Source organism: Ahaetulla prasina, chromosome 13 (assembly GCF_028640845.1).
Source record: "Ahaetulla prasina isolate Xishuangbanna chromosome 13, ASM2864084v1, whole genome shotgun sequence".
NCBI classification, from domain to species: Eukaryota; Metazoa; Chordata; class Lepidosauria; order Squamata; family Colubridae; genus Ahaetulla; species Ahaetulla prasina.
Window position 1 is genome coordinate 4,527,733 of NC_080551.1, and position 27,589 is coordinate 4,555,321.

At 43.1% G+C, this 27,589-nt stretch overlaps 1 protein-coding gene across 5 annotated transcripts in view; it reads left to right on the forward strand.

The window, feature by feature from the left end:
* Window positions 1-27,589, forward strand: part of DENND4A (DENN domain containing 4A) — a 108,290-nt gene that overhangs the window by 44,774 nt on the left and 35,927 nt on the right. For all 5 annotated transcript variants that reach the window (XM_058155942.1, XM_058155947.1, XM_058155945.1 and 2 more), the window contains exons 11-19: window positions 4,679-4,779; window positions 6,784-7,002; window positions 9,116-9,261; window positions 15,101-15,234; window positions 19,990-20,125; window positions 23,500-23,706; window positions 23,883-24,011; window positions 24,923-25,067; window positions 26,739-26,855. In XM_058155942.1, coding sequence (XP_058011925.1) covers window positions 4,679-4,779; window positions 6,784-7,002; window positions 9,116-9,261; window positions 15,101-15,234; window positions 19,990-20,125; window positions 23,500-23,706; window positions 23,883-24,011; window positions 24,923-25,067; window positions 26,739-26,855 — 1,334 coding nt within the window. The remainder of the gene's footprint in view (window positions 1-4,678; window positions 4,780-6,783; window positions 7,003-9,115; window positions 9,262-15,100; window positions 15,235-19,989; window positions 20,126-23,499; window positions 23,707-23,882; window positions 24,012-24,922; window positions 25,068-26,738; window positions 26,856-27,589) is intronic.

Genomic DNA, 27,589 nt, shown 5'->3' on the forward strand with positions numbered 1-27,589 from the left:
AGGAACAGTGCATTAGTGAATGACAAAGACATATTGGTTGCCTCAGCAATTCGTTTTTGCCAGTCCGTGTACAAATTAATCTTTTAAACGCTTAGCAGATGGTCTTCCGTTATTCTTAGTACTTCGGATAAAGCTTTATTACAACAAAAAGTTGAAATCCTTGGGGTGAAAGAATATTTCTTAAAGATGAAATACAACTTGATGATCTAGATTTAAGCAGCTCCAGCAAAAAGAAAAATTGCAGGGGGAAACGTGTCTGTAAAGTGAAAGAAATTACCTTCATGAACAAACTCTTAATTTATTCATAGCTTAGCTGCTTCTGAAATCTGTTTTGTGTATGGTTACGCTTGGTACTCGTGCTTACTCTTGGTACCGTACATACAGTCCTCATTTAATGACCCTAATTGGAACTCGAAACTCCATTGTTAAGCATCAAGGTTGTAAGTGGAAAAGCCACCTGGATGTCATTGTTAACGAGGACTGTGCAGATCGTTAAAAGAGGACCTCATGTGATTTATTTATTTATTTATTTCGATTTTTATACCGCCCTTCTCCCGGAGGACTCAGGGCGGTGTACAGCCAAGTGAAAATTCAATATATAAACATTAAAAAGAGGTTAAAAAGAAATATAATGTGGCCGAAATTTTAAAACCATTTAAAATCTTAAAACATAAATAACCCCAATAAAATTTCAATCCAGTCCCGCTTGAATAAATAGGTGCGTTTTCAGCTCACGCCGAAAGGTCCGAAGATCAGGCAATTGATGTAAACCGGGGGGAAGTTCATTCCAGAGCGTAGGAGCTCCAACAGAGAAGGCCCTTCCCCTGGGGGCCGCCAGCCGACATTGCTTGGCGGACGGCACCCTGAGAAGGCCCTCTCTGTGTGAGCGTACGTGTCGGTGGGAGGCAAAAGGTAACAGCAGGCGGTCCCGTAAGTACCCGGGTCCTAAGCCATGGAGCGCTTTAAAGGTGGTAACCAAAATCTTGAAGCGCACCCGAAAGACCACAGGAAGCCAGTGCAAGCTGCGCAGGATTGGTGTTACATGGGAGCAACGAGTTGCCCCCACTATTACCCACGCAGCTGCATTCTGGGCTAGTTGCAGCCTCCGGGTGCACTTCAAGGGCAGCCCCATGTAGAGCATTGCAATAGTCCAAGCGGAAGTGACAGGGCATGAGTGACCGTGCATAAGGCATCCCGGTCAAGAAAGGCGCAACTGGCGCACCAAGCGCATTTGGTGGAAGGCCCTCTTGGAGACGGCCGCCAAATGATTGTCAAACGACAGTCGCCCATCCAAGAGGACACCCAAGTTGCGCACCCTCTCCGTTGGGGCTAATAACTCGCTTCACAGCCAGCTGCGGCTGCAGCTGACTGTACCGGGTGCCGGCATCCACAGCCACTCCGCCTTGGAGGATTGAGCTTGAGTCTGTTTCTCCCCATCCAGACCCGTACAGCTTCCAGACACGGGACAGCACTTGACAGCCGTTGGGGTGGTTCGGGTGGAAAAGTACAGCTGAGTATCATCAGCGTACAGATGATAACTCACCCGAAACCACTGATGACCTCACCCAGCGGCTTCATGTAGATGTTGAACAGGAGGCGAGAGAATCGACCCTGAGGCACCCCACAAGTAAGGTGCCTCGCGGTCGACCTCTGCCCCCTGTCAACACCGTCTGCGACGGTCGGAGAGATAGGAGGAGAACCACCGATAAACGGTGCCTCCCACTCCCAACCCCTCCAACCGGTGCAGCAAGATACCATGGTCGATGGTATCAAACGCCGCTGAGAGATCTAATAGGACCAGGGCAGAGGAACAACCCCTATCCCTGGCCCTCCAGAGGTCATCCACCAACGCGACCAAAGCTGTCTCCGTACTGTGACCGGCCCGGAAGCCGGACTGGAACGGGTCTAGATAGACAGCTTCATCCAGGTACCGGGGAAGCTGCCATGCAGCCACACTCTCTACAACCTTCGCCACAAAGCGAAGGTTGGAGACAGGACGATAATTTCCCAAGATAGCTGGGTCCAGGGAAGGCTTCTTGAGGAGGGGTCTCACCACTGCCTCTTTCAAAGCAGCGGGGAAAACCCCTTCCATCAATGAAGCATTTATAATTCCCCGGAGCCAGCCTCGTGTGATGGTGACTCTAGACTTCCTGCAGGCTTCCCCATTGACTTTGCTTGTGGGATACTGGTGGGGAAGGTTGAAGATCATGATCATGCACTGGTAAAACCACAATGTCACTGGAAGGGCATTTTCCTATCGTTTGTAGCCTTTTAGGGTGAGGAGGGGCATGTGGGGCTTTAGTAGGAAGGTATAACCCACTTTTAAAAATGCCCCAAAACACACCTAGAAGACCTAACATTTGAGCATTTTGCCACTGAATGGCAGAGCTAGAGAATTTCAAATAGGGTGTTGTGTGCTCGACAGAACCAATACCCCATGAAGGGTATTGTCGCTCAAGTAAAAAAATCTGTCATTTGCACCAAGCAGTAGTAACATGCTCCAGGACAGGGGACACCAACCTTTCGGACCTCAGGGACCACTAAATTCATAATTTTAAATCCCACGGACCACTAATATGATCTTCCTAATGACCAGCTGGATGGGCGTGGCTAGGTGGTCATGTGACTGGGTGGGCGTAGCCAACTCGATCTCACATCGAGGGGCGCCTCGCCAGTCTCTATTTGCCTCTCCCCTCTCAGCCACTCCTCGCCTTCCCGCCCAGGCTCCTTAGGGCCCCAACAAGAAGCAGTTGTTGGAGCTAAGCAGCCACCATGAGAAAGGGTTGGCAAAACAGCTCAGTTCAAATTGGATCTGACTGAGAAGGAGGCTCAGTAGAAGCACCTCACTGAGGACTACAAGCATAGCCTTTCCAAACAGAGGGAAGACCTGCGGGAGTGCAAGGCCAGGTACCGGTGCCTGGAGGCTCAGCGGGCTGAGATGGTCAGGCAGTTCCAGGCCATGAGGCAGTCCCATTGGAATGAGGCCCTCCATCTCTTTACCACCAGTGGCACTTCCGTCTAGTCTTTGCCCAAAGCCCCGCACCAAGAAGCTGAAGCAGACCCCAAGTTGGAATTTCTGTCCCCCTCCGACCCACACAAATAGACCCCGAAGGGGGAGACTCTCTGCAGCAACACAAGCGTTCATTGCACGTATCTGGCCCAGGGGCCGTAGTTTGAGGACCCCTGATCTAGTGTAATAGAAAAAATGCAAAAAAAATTTCTGCGGACCACCATAATTTTCTTGTGGACCACCAGTTGGTGACCGCTGCTCCAGGAAACCTGAACTTCCTTTTATGAATCTGCCAAGCCAACAAGCAAATTTTTCTGCAGAAGCTGAGAATATAAACCTCTTCACCCAGTAAGCCAGAGCGCATACATCCAGGAAGGAAAGGAATAAACATTCATATTTGGTTCTTCTATTTATATTTGCTGGGTCATACCAGGTGGGGAGGGAACCTTCCTGCTGCAATTTGTCATCCCATCTACATTGCCATTGGAAGATTAATTGGTGAAATAATGATGCTAGGAAAGGGAAAGCAGAAGCGCCTCTAACCACGAGATAGGCAGCAAATAAATTTAATAATAATAATTTAATAATAACTGCTCTGACTCTTCGTTCCCTGCTTGTCTCTGAAGCACTTGGTTTTTTTCTCCCAACCAGCCCTACCTGCAGCACAAATTAGGTCCCCTTCTAGATTATAGAAATGATTTCTTTGCAGATAAGAAGACAGAGGTAGATATTTACTTTTAATCAAAATTGTATCGTACACGTAGTCCTCAACTTAGGATCTCAGTTGAGCCCAGCATTTCTCTTACTAAGCGAGACAGTCTTAAAGTGTCTTTTTTCAGTGCTGTTGAAACTTCATATGGTCACTAAACGAATAGTTATAAGTCAAACACGAAAGGTATAGATTTCAGGAATCAAATAACAATGACCCATTTATACATTTAATAAATAAAATAATAAATAAAGCATGCTTCCTGTCTTCCTGTTAGACTAGAAGACCTCAGAGGTACCTTCCAGTTTTATGATTCTATGATTCCTTGAAATTCTATTTCAAGATTCCTATTCCACTGAATTTTTTTTTTATTTGCATTTATATCCCGCCCTTCTCCGAAGACTCAGGGCGGCTTACACTAGTTAGCAATAGTCTTCATCCTATTTGTATATTTATATACAAAGTCAACTTATTGCCCCCAACAATCTGGGTCCTCATTTTACCTACCTTATAAAGGATGGAAGGCTGAGTCAGCCTTGGGCCTGGTGGGACTAGAACCTGCAGTAATTGCAGGCAGCTGCTGTTAATAACAGACTGCATTAGCAGTCTGAGCCACAGAGGCCCATTAAGAATTAAGTTCAGCTGACAATACTGAAGCAGAAATCACTTCTGGGACTTCTGATGCTCAGATTTGACCAAATATTTGAGTCAATATCTGGTCTCAATGAATAGTAATAGCATTTAGACTTATATACCGCTTCACGGTGCATTACAGCGGTTTCCAGAGTCAGCCTCTTGCTCCCAACAATCTGGCTCTTCATTTTACCGACCTCGGAAGGATGGAAGGCTGAGTCAACTGTTGGCAGCCGGGGCAGTCAACAGAAGTTGCCTGCAGTACTGCACTCTAACGGCTGCACCTCTGCCGCTCTTAATCCTTAACATTTCCCTTTGGATTCCAGGCCAGGAGATAAGCGAACGATCGCATGGAAGATCTTGCCGAAGAAGTCTTGTAAGAAACTGATGAGCACTTTAAATCACTTGTATCAGCAGCTGGCAGCGTGTAAGTGGACGAGGGCCCAGAAGAGCCTCTCTGATTGTGGTTGTGGTACACTATGATAGTGAAACCCTTTTTCATATCAAGTAGGAGGAGAGGGAAATTAGATTCAGGTTATACAGAGGGAAATTTGTGCTTTGGGGAAGTAGCACTGCGGGACCCAGCACTTCCTTTGCCTAATGTATCACTTCCTTTGAAACCCTGGGCGAGGTTTAAAAAAACCAAACACCCTTCTTTTATTTAAATCCTCAGAGCAATGTTTCTTAGCCTTGCCAACTCTTAGATGGCTGGACTTCACCTCCCAGAATTCTAGGAGTTGAATTCCACTCATCTTAAAGTTGAGAAGGTTGAGAAGCTTCGGACTTCTTTAGAAAGTTCTCGTGGACCTTGGATGTTGACTGTGTCGTGATAGAACCACTTTGCTTCTTTCAAACCCTATCACTATTCAACTTGCCAATAAACGGGGGAGGGGGGAGGGAAAGGTGGAATGGAATGCTGAGAAGTTGTGCACAGATCGTGAGAACCTGGCAACCTTCAAGGTCACGACTGCAGGTGCTTGAGAAGGAGGCGGACTGTTCCCATAACAAAAGGATGTTTCATAATTGGACAGTGTGATCACCCAGGGGTGGGGAGAAAGGGAAGCCATTGTTTAACTAAAGAAGCATTTGCCCGGGAAACCCAGAGCTCGTTTTGATTCTTCAGTACCAAAATGGTGTATCCACTGAAGTTTTACTTTTGGGAATTCAAAGCACCTGAGAGCGTTTCCTTATTTTGGGTCCGCTAGTTGGACAGTTGACACTGTGCCTGAATTAGATTTAAACCCCACCTCACTGGGGGCAGCATTCTTTGCTTTTGAATTATACCTTTCTTGGTGCAAATCAATTGTCCTGCAGGTTTGGGCTTGTGATAGATGTGGGTTTGTCCCTGCTAGCAAAATGTATCTAGTCAGATCAGACCATGAACCTGGCAGCGAAATCAGCCTGGCAAAGGAGAAAGAAATACTGTGGTCAATACGAAGGATCTTTAATAATTTAATCTTTACTTTAATCTTTCTTCATTTTTAATGGTTGCACATTATCTTTTTATATTTCTGTTATGCTGTAAGCTGCCCAGAGTCGCTGTGTAACAGTACGATGGCTGGAATATAAGTTTAATAAGTAAATAAATGGTGGGTGTTTTGTCACTGGAGGTTTTTAAAAAGAGATTGGACAGCCATTTGTCCAGAATGGTATAGGGCAATCATGGATAATCTTTTTGTCCTCGCGTGCCGAAATCGGACACGTGTGCGTGTCCACATCCATAATGCAATGTGCCCTGCTTCCCTGCACATGTGCGCGCCGTCACCCGCTCCCCCCATGGAAAAATTTTAGCAACTGGTTCTCTGCCCGGTTGCTGGGTGGGCGTGGCCTACTCAGCCTTCTGCACCATGGCAACCCTCCCCAGACTTTCTTCGAGCCTCTGGGAGGACGACAATGCCCCCCCCCCCCGGGCTCTGAATGCCCTCCAGAGGCCAGAAAGAGGCCCGTTTCTGGACCTCCGGAACACCCATTTTTTTGTCCTCCCCAGGCTCCGGAGGTTTTTCTTGAGCCTCTGAGAGGGTGAAAACGGCCTCCGGAGGCCCTCCGGAGCCTGGGGAGGGCAAAAAATGGATGTTCTGGAAGTCCAGAAATGGGCCTCTTTCTGGCCTCTGTGCAACACACACACACACACTCCCACACATGCGCACGTGTCTCCCGCATATGTGGCAGAGAGCTGAAAGTCAGCTGGCTGGCGGGAGGTGGCATGCACATGCACGGTGGAGCTGAGCTGGGCGACGGCTCGCGTGCCTGCAGTGAAGGCTCCGCGTGCCACCTGTGGTACGCATGCCATAGGTTCATCATCATAGTTATAGGGTCTCCTGCTGGAGCAAGGGGTTGGACTAGAAGACCTCCAAAGCCCCTCCCTCCGTCATTCTATAAATATAACCGTGTTTTGACATTTCTACTCTCTTTTTTTTTTTTTAATCCACAGTGCAGCAAAGACCCCGAGATGATGCTTTAATGGAGCTGGCTATGAATGACTACGATTTTCATTCAGGCTCGAAGCTGCATCTGTTAGATGTAGAAATTCAAGAGGCATTTCTCACTTTCATGGCTTCGATCCTAAAAGGTTATCGGTCCTACCTGAGGCCTATTACACAAGCCCCTTCAGAAACGGCAACCGATGCAAGCTCTCTTTTTGAACTGCAAGGTAAGCCAGAGCCTGTTGTGTTCGCAGCGTGTAAGTTGGGGGAATTCTGGGAATTGAAATCCACAAATCTTAAAAGTCCCCCAGGTTGAGAAACACTGATGTAGAGGCTGGGTTGAAATAAAAAAAAAAACATGAGCTAGGGGCATTTGTGGAGGTCTGTGGCATCAGCAGTTGTGGATCAAAACGGTGCCCCTTTATATTGTGTGTTATACATACGCAAAAAGGGAGTGGGGCTTGGATTTTCCAGTCACACCCACCCTTTTCTATTGACCACTCACCCCAATGTGAAGAAAGCATCCAGCAAAAATCAAATTGCTTCTTTTGAAATCTCTGAATTGCTTCTGATCTTGGCACTCCAAGTCTTATGTATGATTTGCCAGTTGATGACTTTGGTTAATTTTAGTATTAAGTGGTAATTGTACGCTGGGGTGAAATGTGAAATTTGTTACTACCGGTTCTGTGGCTTGGTGGGGGGGTAATATGACTTTTTTTTTTTTACTTTTAAAAGCATTTTTCTACAACCTCTTTGGCCGAAGAGCTTTTAAAAGGCTTCTCTGACGATCCCAGCTGGATTGCCTGATCATCAGAGGCTTTTCATTTCTTTTAAAAGCATTTTTTTTGTCTTTTTTTAAAAAAAGGCTCTGATGATCAGGCAACTCAGCTGGGATCGTCAGAGGAGCCTTTTAAAAGCATTTTTCTTCAGTCGAAGAGGTTGTAGAAAAAATGCTTTTAAAAGACTCCTCTGACGATCCCAGCTGAGCCGCGCAATCATTAGAGGCTTTTTTTTTTACATTTAAAAGCATTTTAATGGCCAAAGAAAAAATGCTTTTAAAAGAAAAAAACCCTCTGATGATCGTGTGGCTCAGCTGGACATGGGTGGGGGCAGGGATTTTTGCTACCGATTCTCCGAACCACCTACCGCCATTGCTACTGGATCGGGCAATCCGGTCCGAACCGGGAGCATTTCACCCCTAATTGTACGTGACAGAACTAAATATCCTATGTCTATCGAGTTTTTAGTTGTTTTTATGTTTTCTCTAGTTTTCTATGCTTCTCGGAGTCCACTGAAGTTGGCTGGCCAATAAATTTAAATAAATACATAAATAACGCCACCCAAATCACTTTTAGATTACAAAGTGAAACATTTTCCTTATTAGAATAGTGCAGAGATAATTTTCAAAATGAACCGCACAAACATTTTGGCCAAAGTTTCATTGACATTAGAAACCTAATTAAAACAAAATGGGTTTAAATCTCACGTGTGAAAATGCCAATAACATCCAGTACGTTCCTTATGAAAGGAATTTATTGCTTTATTTATTTATTTATTGCTGGCCATTGATAGTCAATCAATTACTTTATTTATTTATTTGACATGTACTCCAGGTGTCAACCAACTACAAGAAGCTGTTCAGTGCCCTGGTTTCCCCATAAATTCCTGGATTGTTAAATCCCAGTTTACTGAAACAGAACCACCATCAGATGTGATGTTAACAGTAACAAGCCATAAATGAAACAAGAAAACATGATTTAAAACAATCAGGATTAACATGCTGATAATGAAGGGAACAGTCCGTGATTCAGTCCTAATACTCAATTTGCAAATTACAATTTAGTATACTAGAAACATGTATCCAAAGTGGGTTATTGTGAATTTGGCAATATTTAAATATTTCGCTCAGTTTCTCTCTCTCTCTCTCCCTCTCTCTCCTCTCCCCTCTCTCCTCTCTCTCATCTCTATCTACCTACCTACCTATGTCTGCCTGTCTGTTTTATATATATCTGTCTGTCTGTCTGTCTGTCTATCTATCTATCTATCTATCTATCTATCTATCTATCTATCTATCTATCTATCTATCAATCTATCAATCAATCAAATTTATATGGCCACCCATCTTGCAAAATAAGTGACTCTGGGTGGCTGTATAACACAAAACATAGATAACACACACCCAGACAGACAAAGACACATAGATCAAAATATACATGGCTTAGTGAGGGTATGAATTAATTGGTTGCATTTAATTTCATTTCTTCCTTTGTTCGTGGAATAAGTTGCTCCTTGTTTTTCTGCTAGTGGGATCTACAACATCATTTTTTTTTAATCTTACAGGATTCTTGAAAAGCCGTGATCGTTCACATCAAAAGTTTTATACAATGATGACTAAGACCCAGATGTTCATTCGCTTCATTGAAGAATGCTCTTTTGTTAGTGATAAAGATGCAAGCCTTGCATTTTTTGATGACTGTGTAAATAAAGTAAGTGTGCTTGGGTATCACATCCTATTTGATTATACTTGTTGCTCCAAAGACTTCTGGCCACTCACTACATTATAGAAGGACTCCCACCTCTAACTGGCTACAGTTGCTACATTGAGCCTGGTGAGATTTGAACTGCCAAATTGCAGGCAGCCTGCAGTACTGCACTCTAACCACTGCGCCATCGCTGCTCTTACTTTATCTTGTGGAAGTCCCATTTCATAGCTATGCACCAGAAGGTCCATGAAAGAAGTATTGGGGCAAAACTCACCACCAGAAGAGGGGCTAAAGTTCCATGGAAGGGGGCTATCCGTGAGAAAGACAACTTGCCATGCCTAACTCGCCACGGGACAATTTGGCCATGGCTGACTCACTGTGGGACAACTTGCTGTAGGACAAAAGTTACTTAACAGCGAAGAAATGGTGAAATAGAATCCTTAAAAAAAGGATGCAAAAGGAGGGACAAAATAAAATGTGAATGGTCAGGATCGAACTCCTGGCAGTGGCCATAGAATGCAATACTGCATTCTAACCACTGCAGCACCATGGCAGTAGAATAGAAGAGAACAGAACAGGAATAGAACAGAATAGCACTTAGACTTATATATACTGCTTCATAGTGATTTACAGCCCTCTCTAAGCAGTTTGCAGAGTCAGCCTATGGCCCCCAACAATCTGAGTCCTCATTTTACCCACCTCGGAAGGATGGAAGGCTGAGTCAATCTTGAGCCCGTGAGATTCAAACTGTTGGCAGCCGGCAGTCAGAATTAGCCCGCAATATGCATCTAATCACTGGGCCACCACGACTCTTAGTAGGGGAGACTTACACATCCCTTCCCTCGTACTTGTCAAAATATTTGTTTGTCTTGGTCTATCCAAGGTATGTTTGTGTGCATATTGCATCTGAAGTTCGGATGCATATTTAGATCTAAAGTCTGCCACCTTAATGAAATTCCTTATGAAATGACTTTTTCAGAGATTCTTTTGATCACACTTTCTTTGGCGCAGCTTTTCTGACAAGATGTTAAATTTAGTGAGACATTACGCATTAACCTTCCTCTGCAGTTGATTCTTTTCTTTCTTACTCTCATAAGCGATAAGGATAATCCTTGCCTAGCAACAATTGGGATCGGCAACTCGATTGTTCAGTGAAGCAGTCACTAAGTGAAACCACCACTGCTGCTTACTTCAGCTTTCCTGTGCCTTACAGGATTTGTGAACGTTGTAGATACGCAGTTTGGCCACAAACTTGCTTTTTCATCACTGTTGAAGCAACTGCAAATGGTCACTAAATGAGATAGTCACTAAACAAGGGCTAAACAAGGATAATTTGTAGGCTGTAATACCAATAGGCTTACAAGGAAGGATTTTGTCTATGGAATCTTATGCCACACCATGTTTTCAAAGTATTAACTTTAAAATATTACTTATTTTATTTAGCCTCCGGCTTCTTTAAAGTACAAATTGAAAGGATAAAGTTTATTCCTAAAGTACAACATCAGCAAAACACTCTATTGTTGTTTTGCTTCAACACATTATAGAATAGCATAACATAGCATAGCATAGCATTTTTTAATTGGCCAAGTGTGATTGGACACACAAGGAATTTGTCTTTGGTGCATACGCTCTCAGTGTACATAAAAGAAAAGATACGTTTGTCAAGAATCATAAGGTACAACACTTAATGATAGTCATAGGGTACAAATAAGCAATCAGGAAATAATATCAATATAAATCTTAAGGATACCAGCAACAAGGTTACAGTCATACAGTCATAAGTGGAAGGAGATGGGTGATGGGAATGATGAGAAGATTAATAGTGCAGACTTAGTTAATAGTTTGACAGTGTTGAGGGAATTATTTGTTTAGCAGAGTGATGGCGTTTGGGGAAAAAATGTCCTTGTGTCTAGTTTTTCTGGTGTCCAGTGCTCTATAGCATCGTTTTGAGGGTAGGAGTTGAAGCAGTTTTTGTCCTGGATGTGAGGGGTCTGTAAATATTTTCACGGCCCTCTTCTTGATTCGTGCAGTATACAGGTCCTCAATGGAAGGCAGGTTGGTAGCCATTGTTTTTTCTGCAGTTCTAATTATCCTCTGAAGTCTGTGTTATATGTCACTCTGAGAGGGAGAAATTTCATATGGATTGTGTGTGTGTTATCACAATCGCTCTCCGTTTGGTAGACACAAGAACCTTATGTTTTTCTTCTTTTTCGTCCAGGAAAAGAGTGACAGACTAGATATGGCCAGAGTCCCTCAAGTGTAACCTAAGAACAGAAAGTGACTGGGGATTAATTGTTGTGTGTTGCCTATAAAGTGAGCTTGCCTTACAAAAGCAGCTTTGGAAATCATCCTTCAAAGATTGCATTAACAAATAAGTCACATTGCATAACTCTCCTGCCAGGATCACAATCTATTAGAGGTGTTCTCTTCAGCTGTCTTTATGGAAGGTGGAAATTCTTTACCTGTCACTAACCACGGAGCAATCGATCAGAATAGAGCTAGAAGGGACCTTGGAGGTCTTCTAGTCCAACCCCATGCTCAAGCAGAAGACCCTGTACGTTTCAGACAAGTGGCTGTCCAGTCTTTTCTTAAAAGCTTCCAGTGATGAAGCATCTACAACTTCTGGAGGCAACATCTGTTCCACTGGTTAATTGTCCTCACTGTTAGGAAGTTTCTCCTTAATTCCAAGTAGCTTCTCTCCTTGATTAGTTTCCATCCATTGTTTCTTGGCCTGCCTTCTGGTGCTTTGGAGAGTAATTTGATCCCCCTCCTCTTTGTGGCAGCCCTTCAACTATTGGAATACTGCTATCATGTCCCCCCCGCTAGTCCTTCTTTTCTCTAGACTAGCCATACCCAATTCCTGCAACCCGTTCTTCATATGTTTTTGTCTCTAGGCCCTTGATCATCTTAGCTGCTCTTTGCATTCTTTGCATTCTCAAGAAGTTGCTCTTCTTTGCATTCTTTGCATAATTGCTCTTCTTTGCATTTTTTCCCAAAGTCTCAACATTTTTTCTGTAATGTGGTGACCAAAACTGGATCATATCTGGTGATGTTACCTAAATGTCTTCACTTGGGGAGAGTTATCTTTTGGATAAAGAATGTCAGCAAACCGTATGTGGAACCAAACAGCCCACTTGTAGCTCAAGATGACAAAGGATTCTCTGTTTACCACCTCTCTGTTCCAATCATAGATCACCTTCATGATAAATCATAGAAACATACCTTTGGATGGGATTATTTAGACCAGGGGTCTCCAACCTTGGCAACTTTAAGACTCGTGGATTTCAACTCCCAGGATTCCTCAGCCAGCAAAGGAATTCTGGGAGTTGAAGTCCACGAGTCTTAAAGTTGCCAAGATTAGAGTCCCCTGATTTAGACCACTGAGGTCAATCTCTTCTTCAGTGTAGAGTCCAGGTCTTCTTTAATTCTCCATCAAGGGTCTTGTCCTACCAGGACTTTTATTCCTGGATGAGAAGGTTAACCAACTTCAGAACAATTCAAATTTTTCTTTGGTTTCTTCTATTATATTATTTTGCTTTCCCATTTTCCCTTTTCTGTGTGATCTTGACCCAAAGGCCATTCTTGTTCAAATAGTAACAGTCCACTTTTGATTGATGTGGTATTTTCCATTGGGCCGTTGAAAAAGAAATAGAATAATGAGGTGTGAGATGCCATAGCTTCAGTATAGCTTGCATTTATAATGTGTTTCAGTAATGAGGTTTATTCTCAGCACCGTTTTGCTTCAGATAGATTTTATAATCTGTCCAAGTCATTAACATGTTCATGGCTTGCTCTCAGTCTCATTGTGCGCCGTGGAAGCCTTTTGAAGACGGTAATTTTGAGATTTCTGTGCGCTGCGGAAGCCTTTTGAGGACAGTAACGTTTATTTTTGCAAGAATCCCCTTGGGCTAACGGTTGCAAATATGAAAACTACTCCTCAGGCACCTGAGAGGAATGAACATAGCAACTATGAAAATTAAGCACATTTCCTGCATGCTGTAGACAGAGGCCCTGCTCCCCCAGGTGCCATGACAAGCTCTTTGGCTGGCAGGAAAACATGTTTTCTGTTGAGACTCACTGACATAGGATCCTGGGGCGGGGGTGGGGGGGGAAATGCCTTTAAGAAAGTGGCACGTAGAATTTCTTGCATAATGTTGTTAAACACATCTAAGCAAGCTTGTTGATTTAAATTAATACCTAAATCCCCCCAAAAATTAGTAACTTCACATTGTCTCTGCAAAGAGGCTGAACAATTACAAAAATGTTTGCAGGAGAATAGAATAACAGATTAACAGAGTTGGAAGGGACCTTGTAGGTCATCTAGTCCAACCCGCCTCTCAAGCAGGAGACCCTACACCATTTCAGACAAATGGCAGTCCAGTCTCTTCTTGAAAGCTTCCAGGGATGAAGCTCCCACAGCTTCTGAAGGCAACTTCTGTTCCACTGGTTGATTGTTCTCACTGTCAGGAAATGTCTCCTTTACAGGTTAAATCTCTCCTTGTTCAGTTTCCATCCATTATTCCTTGTCTGGCCTTCAAGTGCCTTGGAAAATAGTTTGACCCCCTCCTCTCTGGGGCAGCCACTCAAACTTTGGAACCCCGCTATCCTGTGTCCCTGGTCCTTCTCTTCACTAGACCAGCCATGCCCAGTTCCTGCAACCGTTCATCATACGTTTTAGTCTCCGGTCCCCTAATTATCCTGGTTGCTCTTCTTTACACTTTTTGTAAGTCTCAACATCTTTTTTATAGTGTGGTGACCAAAACTGGATGCAGTATTCCAAGTGTGGTCTTACTAAGGCTTTATAGAGTGGCATTAGTACCTTACTTGAATAGAATAGAACAGGAACAGGAATAGGAAAAGAGTGGAGTGGAGTAGAGTAGAATTCTTTATTGGCCACACAAGGAATTTGTCTCCGGTCCATAAGCTCTCAGTGTACATAAAAGCTAAGTGATAAATCATGATCATAGTATCATAAAAATACATCCATCATAAATCATAAGATAGAACACTTAATGACAGTCATAGGGTACTAAATAAGCAATCAATATAAATCATACTAGGAAACTAAATAAAATAATATAGTGTATATCATAAAGATACACGCAACAAAGTTATAGTCAAAAGTAGAAAGGAGATAGGTAGTAGGAAAGATGAGGAGAATAATAGTTTGACAGTGTTGTGGGAATTACTTATTTAGCAGAGAGATAGCATGGGGGGTGGGGTGGAAAAACTATCCTTTTGTCTACCGTGTTTCCCCGAAAACAAGATCCTGTCTTATATTTTTTTTGAACCCTGAAATAAGCGCTTGGCCTTATTGCCATGCGCTCAAAAGCCCGCTTGGGCTTATTATCAGGGGATGTCTTATTTTGGGGGAAACAGGGTAGTTGTTTTGGTGTGCAATGTCCAGGCATGAGACCATTATACGAAAGCCTGTGTTTTCTCAAACTTAACAACTTTGAAAGCATGTAGACTTCTGCGTGCTGGCTGGGGAGTTCTGGGTAGTTGAAGTCCACACATCTTAAAAGTTGCCAAGGTTGAGAAACACTGCATGAAAGCAATCTCTTCACAGGGCAGGTATCTTTTGAAAGCAACGTGTTGAAAACAACCTGAGGGAGTCCAGTCAGAAAAGAGTGCGAGAAAGAAAATTATCCCCTCTTTCTGCGAGATTGGTAGAATTACAAATAATACCAACAAATCAAAAACAAAGCAGTTTTTAATAGAGGTTTTTAACTGTGATCCCTTAATCTGCAACCTGGCAACTGTTTGCAAAAGCTCATGGCATGAATGGTTCCTAACTTCCCTGGCAAGGAATATAATAACATTTTTTATCCATTTCGGACAGTTGGATATAGACAAGACCGGCGACACGCGGCTTATAGAACTCGATGAGTCCCACAAGAGCGAGCACACCGTCTTCGTAACACCCCCAGAGATCCCTCATCTGCCCAACGGAGAAGAACTCCCATACCAGTACAGGTAATCCTGGGTGAAATCCCAAAGGTGCTTTTTTCAAGAGGCAACTGGACTTTCTGGTTTTTCTTTGAAGACATTTCGCTTCTCATCCAAGAAGCTTCTTCAGCTCTGACTGGATGGTGGGGAATGGAAGGATTCATACGCCTTGCAGACTTCTGATCATTTGCATCCTTTTAGAGGGTCATTGAGGCCACCTGGAGGTTTGTCTGTGGCCTCAGGGTCACCTGAGTGGTGCAAATGGTTCCTGTAGTCTGCAGTTTTTTTCCTCTGGAAATCCATTCCTCCTCCCGTACCATTCCAAGGGTGTTCCTCCCAAAGTGCACAGCTACAAGTCTGTAGAGGTTCTCAGTCATCCAAGTCATGGCTGCCCCAATGGTGCTTTTTCAGGAGGCAACTGGACTTTTGTGGTTTTTCCTTGAAGACGTTTCGCTTCCCATCCAAGAAGCTTCTTCAGCTCTGACTGGATGGTGGGGAAAGGAAGGATTGATACACCTTGCAGACAGCTGGTCATTTGCATCCTTTTAGAGGGTCATTGAGGCCATCTGTGTCCTTAGGGTCACCTGAGTGGTGCAAATGGGTGTGGAGCCTTCTTGGCAGAAAACATTCCTTCAGCTTTTTACAGCTGAGCGATTTTAATTAGCGCTGGTTTTCGTCTTGATTGCAATCATTTCAGTGGGTTTAATTGGGCACATTTTAGTTATGCATGGATTTAGTACTATGGATATTTCTCTCGTGTTCAAATGCACGTAGAAAAGGCTCCTATTTAGAATATCAGCTTTCGAGGTTGGCAGCGAGCAGTCTCAATGAACAATGATCAGATGGTTCCTGTAATTTTTCCTCTGGAAAAATTGCAATTTTTCCTCTGGAAATCCATGCCTACTCCCACACCATTCAAAGGGTGTTCCTCCCTTTATATGCAGTCATATAAAAAGGTAAAGGTTCCCCTCACACATATGTGCTAGTCGTTCCCGACTGAATGACTGCAGAATATTCTATACTGAGCTTCATTTTGAAAGAGATTTAAAATTTCAGCGCATAGCCTTTCTAACAGATATTTTTTTACTTGAGCTCCAGCAAGCTTTTCATTGTACTTCAGCAACAGTTTAAAGAGTCTCTCGGACCAATTAAGATAAAACGCATGTAATGAATTTAATTACTCGATGTCCCAGACAATATTTTTTTTTCTGTTCTTTTTCACCCGTTCTGAGACTCCATTTTCGTCCATCATCTAATTTTCTCCACCAAACAAATCTACGGTTTAGTATCGATTTACATGGGCTGTTGTTTCTGCTAGTTCGCTAAAAACTAAATAGGCTTTATAAACTGCGTTCTTAAATGTGGTCAATACTAACGAAGTTGTCAGTCTAACTGAATAGCACATGAAAATAAAATTAACAACAACAAAAAACCATCCTGCTTAAATACTGAAATTTAAGTAAGTGTACAGTTTCCTGAACAGCAACTAATTTTGAGCAATGACATGGAGAAACCTCAACGCCTCAGTGTGTGTGTCTTCTGCGTCTATCTGCCATGTCTTTTGATTGTCACTGGTATCGGTTCTCTAGCTCAGGGATCTCCAACCTTGGCAACTTTTAGCCTGACAGACTTCAACTCCCAGAATTCCCCAGCCAGGTGGCTGGGGAATTCTGGGGGTTGAAGTCCGTCAGGCTTAAAGTTGCCAAGGTTTTGTTTGTTTTGTTTTTTGTTTTGTTTACATTTATACCCCGCCCTTCTTCGAAGACTCAGGGCGGCTTACAGTGTATAAGGCAATAGTCTCATTCTATTTGTATATTTTTACAAAGTCAACTTTGTAAAGTTTGTAAAGTTTGTAAAGTAAAGGTTGGAGACCCTGCTCTAGCTCACTAATGGTGGGCATCGATTGGTGTCAAATCCACTTTATAATACAAAAAAGATGCTGAGACCCTAGGACAATGATGGCGAACTTCTGGGTTCTGGCATGCACGTGCGCGCCAGCCAGCTGGTGTTCGTGCATGTGGGAGTGCTGGAAACAGGAAGAGCAGCTCCCTGGCACGCATGTGCACGCCAGGAAGCTGAGCATACAGTTTCCGGCACATGCTTGTGTACCAGCCAGCTGGTGTTTGCACGTGTGGGAGTGTTGGAAACTGGAAGAGCAGCTCCCTAGCGCACATGTGCACACCGGGAAGTTGAGCTTACAGTTTCCGGCAGGCACATGCGTGCCGGCCAGTTGGTCTTTGCACGTGCATGCGCGCCAGAAACCGGAAGACCAGGTGATCAGCACGCATGTGCACCAGGAAACCGAAAGCTTAGTTTTTCGGCATGCACATACGTGCCAGGAAGCTAGTCTTTCAGTTTCCAGTGGTCCCCATCTCTCCGGGCATGCCAGCCGTCACCCGTTGCTCTTCTGGGTTCTGGAATGCACATGCGCGCCGGCCAGCTGGTGTTTGCGCATGTGGGAGCGCTGGAAACTGGAAGAGCAGCTCCCCGGTGCGCATGTGCGCACTGGGAAGTTGAGCTTACAGTTTCCGGCGTGTACATGCGCGCAAACCAGCTGGTCTTTGCATGCGCGCCAGAAACCGGAAGACCAGGTGACCGGCGTGCATGTGCGCCTGGAAACTGGAAGCTTAGCTTCCCAGCGTGCACATGCGTGCCAGGGAGCTGCTCTTCCGGTTTCCGGTGCTCCCCCACACGTGTGCTCTCTCTCCCATTTCGGCACTTGGTGCCGAAAAGTTTCGCCAATACTGCCCTAGGAAGTGTGCAGGGAAAACCAACAAAGACGATAGGGGTTCTGGAGGCTAAAACATGATGAAGGATTGAGGGAACTAGGTGTGTCTAGTCTAACAAAGAGAAGAACTAAGGGTGATATGATAGCAGGCTTCCAGTACTTGAGGGTCTGTCAAAGAGAAAAGTACTTGAGGGTCTGTCAAAGAGAAAAAAGATTTATTCTCCAAAGCACCTGAGGACAAGATAAGAGGGGAAAGGAGGAAGATCGTTAAAGAGAGATCCAACCTAGCACTAAGGAGAAATTTCCTCATAGTGAGAACAATTAACCCGGGGTAGTCAACCTTTTTATACCTACCCCCCACTTTTGTATCTCAGTAGTAAAATTTTCTAACCACCCACCGGTTCCACAGTAATGCGCCGTGTATTGTCATCTGCTCATGCCTCTCGCACATCGTGGACTGGGTTTGTGGGGGGGCGCTGGGTACCAGCTCTGCTTGTCTGTTACAGCTGGGTGGTGTGGGGGGAGATGCGCAAACTATTCTGGGACGAGGCTCTTTTGTTTGCGGTCGCACTATAGCACCATTTAGTTTCACTTACGTAACGTGAACTAAACATGCGCGGGCAATACAAATAGTATATTTTCCGAATTTAAATTGTCACGGGGAATTTTATGAAAACCTAATGAAAATGTTTTAAAATAATGCTATAAATTTTTTTAAAAAAGTCAATTAAATTAAAAAAAAGTAAAGTGCTTCAGTATCGGACAAAACCCCTACCGCCCACCATGAAAGCTGGAACGCCCACTAGTGGGCGGTAGGGACCAGGTTGACTACCACTGAATTAACCAGAACAATTGACACAGCTTACCTCCAGAAGCTGTGGGTGTTGCATCAGGGAGATTTTTAAGAAGAGATTGGACAACCATTTGTCTAGAATAGTATATAGGGTCTCACGCTTGAGCAAGAAGGTTGGATCAGAAGACCTCCAAGGTCCCTTCCAGCTCGGTTATTCTGTTATAATCAGGTGACAGAGAATAGTTTCTTACTAAGACTTTGGGGAGCAACTGTCAAGAGATAACAGCAGTGGGCTTATCAGTGGTTGATGTTCAGCAGCCCAAGAAAGTGATGTCAATACAAACTTCTGGATTTCAGAATTTGGAAGCCTTTCTTTCCAAGAGAAAATGTCTCTTGCATAACGTATGAACGAAATGTACATTTTAAAAATAGTACATTAGTAAAAAAAAAAAAAAGTAACAACTACAACAGTGACCAAAATTGTGGAAACCTTTTGGGAAAAGTGTATTTTCTAAAACTAGCTAATAACACCACTTTTTGGGGGAGTAGTAGCCTAAAATTATATATCAATGGAAAGTTAATTTAATCAAGAATGTAATGCAGTAACTTTTATGAAGGATTTGCTATTAGAATAGCACTTACTGTATATAGAAGAAAAGTGAAACACGTAGAAAAAAACGAGATATACAAAAACGATTGCCATAGAAAAAATGAGGTACACAAAAATTATCACCAGGTCAGTTAATACTTAGTTGGGTATCCTTTAGCATGAATTAGGGCCTTATAATGTCTTCCCATGGAGTGAACCAAGTCTTTTAGTTCTGCTGCTGTTATGTGAAACCAAGATTGAATGATGGCTTCTATTAACTGGTTTTTATTGCTGGGTCGCTTCTGACTAACAGGTTTCTTTAATTGGCTCCATTGATTTTCAATCAGGTTAAGGTCTGGGCTATTCCCAGGTCATTCCAGCAGTGGAATAGGATTATCTTGAAACTCCCCCCAAAAATTTGTGTGATTAGCCATCAAACCTCAAAAATGCACTTTCCCCAAAAGATTTCCACAATTTTGGCCGTTACTGTAAGTAGCAGCCCATCTCAAGAATTTTGTAGTCTCCTGCAATAGATGAAATAAAATATGGTCCGCTCAGGGAATAAGCATTTTAGACATGCTCCAGATGTTCTACCTTAATGGCAAAGTACGAAAGAGCCTTCAGGGGTTTGTGGAATACAAGTAAATAAAAGTATGCCTTACTTTTTTTCAGCTACAATGGATTTCCGGTACTAAAGCAAAATTTATTTGAGCAGCCAGCAGGACTTCTGACAATACAAAACAGCAAATTGTCTTCGAAAGTCAGCAGCCCAAACAGTCCTTTGCCAGTCTTCAGAAGAACAAAACAGGTAATTTGTACACCTGTGGTATAATGCAGAGTTAACATAGGTGAAAATAGAAATAACAAACTAGACGCCCATAAAATCTCATGGGATTGCTGCTGGGTTAGCTTGTCTAGATAAACTCCTTGAAGAAATTTGTAAATGTAATTTAATCAGTGGTGGGTTTCAAAATTTTTGTGGCTTGGTGGGCGTGGCAGTGGAAAGATACTGTAAAATCTCCATTTTCACCCCATTCTAGGGGAAGGTTACTGCAAAATCCCCATTTCCTCCCGATCAGCTGGGACTCAGGAGGCAGAGAATAGATGGGGGCAGGGCCAGGCAGAATTTTTACTACCGGTTCTCCGAACTACTCAAAATTTCCGCTACTGGTTCTCCAGAACTGATCAGAATCTGCTGAAACCCACCTCTGAATTTAATTCCTTTACGATGTTTTATCTAGGCAAGCTATCCCATAGCAAGAACACAAAATCTGATCTGGATAATATTAAGACAGAGGTGTGTTTTTTTTCTTTTATAGGTTATATTATAGTGGCAAATACAAGCATTTCTCTTGAAACAGTCTGCCCCAAAATTTATTTGTATATACGTACTAGTGAATAATTTAAATCCTGTATAAGTATTTCATCTCTCTCAGGGTCTAGAATCAATTTTTACTTTTCTGGTTGCAAATATATTAGCCACCGTAGATTCCTTCTTTTATTTTGCAATTCCTGTTGTGCCTTTAGTCTATTTCTTGAGTTGTATCATGTCGACAAATGTCATCAGATCTCTCTTGCCATCGTTGCCTTTGAAATCAGAAGTATTTGACATTAATGCTAATAGTAAAATACTGGGATTTATCCTTGCCTTTAAGGAGTTTTCTCTTTATGTCACTTCAGATCATTGTCTTCTTTGTTCCTTTATATCATCAATATCTGTGAAATTTGCTCTTTCTGTAGTTGATCTTCTACGAATAGGAATTTTTATTCATTCGGGCATCATGATAAATGGCATACTTTATAATATAATCTGAAATTGGGAAAAACTAGTTTTGCCCTTCTCCCTTCTATGACTTGCAAAATTTTGAATCTTACTCTTCCCCCCCCCCCCATGCCATATCAATCTATTAATTGTTCTTTGCCAATTCTGCAACTTGTTTTAATCTGCGATTTGAATTGGTGCCATTTGTAATAAGTTCATCTCAGGTAATACATTTATTTTTATTTCCTGCTGTAAATCTTAGCCAGGAAATGTTAAGCTTTTCCATCTTTCAATGTCTTCTTTTATTTCCTTCCATAATTTGCTACAATTGTTTTAAAATACCGTATATACTCGAATATAAGCCGATTCGAGTATAAGCCGAGGTCCCCAATTTTACCCCAAAAACTGGGGTAAACTGGGGACTCGAGTATAAGCCGAGGGTGGGAAATGAGGCACCTACCGGTTGGGGAAACCCTCCCTCCCTCAGCTGAGAAGGCTGGCTCCCGCCCGCCCTCTCACTGCACCGGCAGGGCTTCCGTCCGGTAAAATGTGAAAAAAAAAAAAACTCGAGTATAAGCCGATATACTCGAGTATGTCGAGGGCTTAAAAAAAACTCGAGTATAAGCCGTATAGACCCGAGTATAAGCCGAGGGGACGTTTTTCAGCACAAAAAACGTGCTGAAAAACTCGGCTTATACTCGAGTATATACGGTATGTCTTTATTGTATCCCATCAAGTAAAATCCTAAACATTTCACTGGATCTTTTGTTATATCAGGCTCTTTTTTCACAATTTTTTTTCTTTGGAAATTAAGTTTTTGTGTTATCTTTGTTGATTTTATGTCTGGAAAAGCAACCAGTATCTTTAATTCATTTCATCAACTGCCATGTGGAGTTTTATGATTTCTAATTAATACTTCATCATTTGCATAGCAATTAAGATATTCCTCTCCTTTTAATTTCAACTTTGAATTATCTATTTCTTTATATTTTTTTTAGGTCTTGTTGACCAAGATTCAAATAGCAAATACTTGTTGTATGCTGCCCAGAGTTGCTTTTAGTGAGCAGCCATATAAATACGATAGATAAACAAGCAAAATTTGTAAGGCCAGATTCCAAAACTATGATTCTTAGGATAAATTTATTAAACTTTAGTGGCAAACGAAGTACGCTAAGGAATAAAGTGTTACTTTTAAAAAGCTAATTTTAGAACAAAGGGTGGGATTAATGTGTATACTGTATTAGAATGATAGAACAGTGGCAAAGCAAAAGAATATTAAGAATGATATGGTAATAATGGCAAAAGAATGAAATTGATAAATTGGATGTTAAAATGAGGTGTATCTGAGGTGTTGCAAGACCTAATCCTGGCATCATGTAGTAGAAGCTCTCTGCCTCTCAGTGACACAAGCAAAGGTTGAAGGTTTCTGGTGGATTTTGAAGAGAAGCCAGGACCTTCCTTCCTCACTTGGTATTAGAATCTAATCTCTCATTTCCCAATATTTTGGGAAATGGGAGATCTCAGTATTTGGTCCACTATTCACAATAACCGTGGTGCTGGAGCTATGATTAATCCAAGGGTGAAATCCAGCAGGTTCTGACAAGTTCTGGAGAACTGGTAGTGGAAATTTTGAGTAGTTCAGAGCACCGGCAAATACCACCTCTGGCTGGCCCCGGAGTGGGGTGGGTGTTGTGTCTGGACCCCCCGAGCCAGGCCCCCTGCCAGAAAGTGAGGAGGAAGGGCCATCAGGACTTACCTCAGGAGTACCGGCTTCCCTGGCTCAGCTCCAGGAGCCAGAGGCAGGCCAGGTGGAGGAGATAACGAGGCCTCAGTCCCCTGACTCTTTCCCCCCCCAGGTCACGCCTCCAGACCTGGCTGATGGCAATCAGGCCTGGCTAGACCCTAGGTTTCGTAGGCAGGAGAGGCGGGAACAACAGAAGCAGGGGTGGGGCAGGCCTAGGAAGTGCTGAGTCACGGAGCCACACTCCACAGAGTATAAAAGCTGGCTGGCTGCTCTGCTGCTCCGTGACGAGCAAAAATTGAGCTGAACTCTTTGACTCGGAGAAGTGAGCTGAACATTCGGCCTGGACTGCTGACTTCCTGGTTGCCTGGCAACCCCAAGTTAAAAGGGAGACTTTGGCAGGCAGCTGCAGATTCCCTGCCAGGACTGGTAGCAGCTGTGAACTGAATTACTGGCTCGTTTAGCCAGCTCGCGTGGCTGAGGCCGGGAGGGGACTGAACAGTGGGAATAGAAATTTTGCCTCAGGAATGGGGATTTTGCAGTATCCTTCCCCTGCCATACCCACCAAGCCACACCCACCAAGCCACACCACACCCACCAAGCCACGTCCACAGAACCGGTAGTAAAAAAAAATGGATTTCCCCACTGGATTAACCTTTTCCTTTCTGCCTTTCTGCAGGAAATCAAGTCTGCGCACAAGATAGCCAAGAGATACTCCTCCATCCCCCAGATGTGGTCCAGGTGTTTGCTGCGCCATTGCTATGGCCTGTGGTTCATCTGCCTGCCTGCTTACGTCCGCGTTTGCCATTCCAAAGTGAGGGCCCTGAGGACGGCCTACGATGTCTTGCGCAAGATGCACACAAAAAAGATTGAGCCACCCGATGAGGTAAAGGGACAGGCTTTCTTGCAGGTGGGGCCGTTGACAGGTGGGTTAGCTTTCCAAGAGTGAAAAAATAAACACCATCCATCTCTCTCTATCTCTCTCTATCTCTCTCTATGTGTCTCCCCCCTCTCTCTCCTCTATCATTCTCTCTCTTCTCTCTCTCTTTTTCTTTTGGTCAGGTATGCTACCGGGTCTTGATGCAGCTCTGCGGGCAATATGGTCAGCCTGTCTTAGCCGTGAAAGTCCTTTTTGAGATGAAGAAAGCTGGCATTGATCCAAATGCCATTACCTATGGTTACTACAACAAGGTAAATTGAACGTCGGGCATCAGATAAGATGGAAATACCAGCTCCCCTGTCTTTGATTAGCCCTTGTTTTCCAAGCCAGCTCAGCATCCTTTCCGTATTCCACATGGGCTTATCCATATTTATTTATATATCATATTTTTAAAAATTCCATCTCCCTTATACAGCAACTCTGGCCAACGTACAAATAGACTTAAGACAGTGGTAGTAAACCTGGTCCCTACTGCCCACTAGTGGGCGTTCCAGCTTTCATGGTAGGCGGTAGGGGTTTTGTCCGATACTGAAGCACTTTCCTTTTTTTTAATTTTTTCAAAAAAAAATATTCAAAAAATTATTTTAAATAGCATTATTTAAAAACGTTTTCATTAGATTTTCATAAAATTCCCTGTGACAATTTAAATTTCTGAAAATAGACTGTTTGTATTGCCCGCACATAAGTTTAATTCACGTTACGTAGTGAAACTAAATGGCGCTATAGTGCGACCGCAAACAAAAGAGCCTCGTCCCAGAATAGCTCACGCATCTCCCCCCACACCACCCAGCTATAACAGACAAGCAGAGCTGGTACACGGCACCCCCCACGCCCCCGAACCCAATCCACGATGCGCGAAAGGCACGCGCAGACGATACACGGCGCATTACTGTGGAACCGGTGGGCGGTTAGAAAATTTTACTACTAACAGAGATACAAAAGTGGGCGGTAGGTATAAAAAGGTTGACTACCCCTGACATAACAGCTATATATAAATATACTAAAAAAACATTTTATTTGTTTATTTATGGGTTGGCCATCTAGGCACAGAGTAACTCTGAGCGGCTTACAGTGTTGACAAGATAAAACTTTCAGAACAGGAGCTAATCTTTGCCAAGATCCTCAGAAATGCATGATTAACATCCCTTTGATGTCGTTGCAGGCTGTTTTGGAAAGCAGTTGGCCGTCGAGCAATAGGAGTGGCTACTTCCTGTGGACCAAGATAAGAAATGTCATTTTAGGAATAACCCAGTTTAAAAGAGTTCTAAGGAAGCAGCCTGCAAACGGCATCCACAAAACTCTTTCTGGTAAATCATTCGTGTGTGTGTGTGGTTTTTATTTTGTAACTCTAGGAATGTTTGTACTTTAGACCAGGGGTCTCCAACCTTGGCAATGTTAAGCCTGGAGGACTTCAACTCCCAGAATCCCCCAGCCAGCAAAGCTCATTAATATTAAATATTAAATATTAACAGGCAGTAAAAATGACTGAACATGTCAGTATAGTCAATGCTCTAATGGAAACATGTGCATTCAAAGAATCATGGACCTGAATACAAATCTTAAATGCAGTAAAAGTTTGAGATTAGCCTCTGCCTCAATGTTGCAAGACCATTTCAGGTAAACTGGAAACTCTCCCAAATGATAAATATTAAAGTCCACTTCCTGTTTCTGTACTTTTCCCTTTCTGGTTTCTGTTGAAGCTGATGAGTCCTTCTTGAATAAATTAAAGGCAAAACCATCAGAGTCTTATTAACAGTAATAAATGAAATTGTACAGTACAAACCATTACAGAAACTGGAAGCTAAAATAGAAAGATTAAACAAATGTGCAGTATGGATATAAAATTAAGGTGGTGGGGTTGTGTATGCTGCATGGGATTAACTACCGTGGATCGTATTAAAAAAACATGAAATGCAATCTTTGCTATAAAACAGGTCATAAGTAGTAAAGAAATAGGTAATCACACATTAATACCTAGCAACCAATTTGTGGAAAACAAAGAACATGTCGAATTCTAGGAAAGGAAAAACAGATCATACTCTTCAGCTCCAGAGTTTATAAATGTATTTATTCATCTGCTAGACCTTTATCTATATTGTTGATTGAGTGCCCAAAGGCGCTCACAGTATTTATTAAACAGAATTTTTGATGAAACTTCAAATTTAATTGAAGCCATAAATGAAATTAAGAGGGGGTGAAGACAAGAGGGGAATGACTTGAAAGATGCCCAGAAACACACCCACACGTCCTGACATAGTTCCTCAGTACTTAAAGGAAAAAAGACTGAAAGGAATAGCCATGAGGTAAAGATAACTCCATACTACTATGCAGGAGTGGGGAACTGTGTCCCCTTTATGACCTGTGGACTTCAACTCCCAGAATTCTGGCTCAGAATTCCACCCCACTCCTGCTATAGGCAGTCTTAAGTAGGTACAGGTAGTCCCTGAGTTATGATGGTAATGCATCTGGACCATAATGGTCATAAGTTGTGATGGTCATAAAACAGGTCTTCGTGACCAGACCTAGATTTTCAACTTTTTTTTTTTTTTTTGGCATCAGTTGTTAAGAAGCCAACACTCCACTTTCAGCATTTTGGCTGAAAACTGGAAGTAAATGGATGGCAGTGCCAACAGGCTGACACTACAAGCTATAATTTTATGAGCTCTGCTTAATTAATTGCATCTCAATTTAATTTAAATTCTATGGAAATCAAATAGATATTTGGTCCTGGCTCCATTTAGAGGTTTGGATGAGTTCTTCAGTCTGGGGGGGGGAAAAAAGAACGCAGTCCTGATTTAGAGGCTCTGCTTTTATTAAATTTCAGCTATGACGCAGGTTTTTTTTTTCTCCTTACAATAATTGAAAAATAAAACAAGCCACACAACACCATCGCCTTACGTGGGGATTTACGTTGCCCTATTTTAAGATACGTTTTATCCTGTTTTTTAAAATTGATTGTATTTGTTTTATTTTAATAGGGGACCATTCTGATCTCTTATATAAGTTGTCTAAAGAAGCAGTTAAGCAAGGAAAAACGAACATCCAGAAGAGCTTTGACCAAAGAGATGAGAAAAAAGAGAGCGACTCAAGTTCCTGTATGTACCAAATGCAATACAATTGCGTTTGATTTTTGATTTTGATTTTTAATACTCAGGCTTGATTGGTTTCAATTCCAGCCTTGGTTGATTTTGCCCTCTTGTTTGTAGGTTATTTTACCGCGAAACTTTAAAATTATTTTTCCTCCTTGCTTGCCATAGATCACTTAATTTCCAATAGCGGTGCTTTCCAGCAGAAATTTACAGAAAAAAACAAGCTAGATTTCATGTTAGAGGTACTCCTTGACTTATGTTCTGTTGTGTCTCACCCAATCTCACCACAGCCGGGGCCTTCTTATCTGCTTCCGAACACGGAGGAATGTCCTAGTATGCCTCCCGGCCCCAGCCCTGGCTCCATGCCCAGACAGGCTGAAGAGGAGGAAATATCTCCAGCCCCCAGCTCTGGCTCCATGCCCAGGCAAACGGAGCAACTAGACCCCTCCCCCTCCTCCACAGCATGTGAGCCTGAGGGAGGTCAATTGCCAACAGCTGCAGACTGGAGTGACCCTCTCTTCAGAAGAATTGATAGGCGGCGGCGTCAGAAGGAAGGGAGGGGCAGGCCTGGATAAGTGCTGAGTCATGGAGCCACACCCCATGGCCTATATAAAGGACCTGCTTTCTGGCATTCTCTGAGTCAGGCCAAGTCTAAACATATCTTGCTGAAGTCACTTTCTGGTCTCCTGCCTGCCTGGTCTCTGAGGACTTTGCTAGGACTTTGGCAGAGCTGCAGAGGC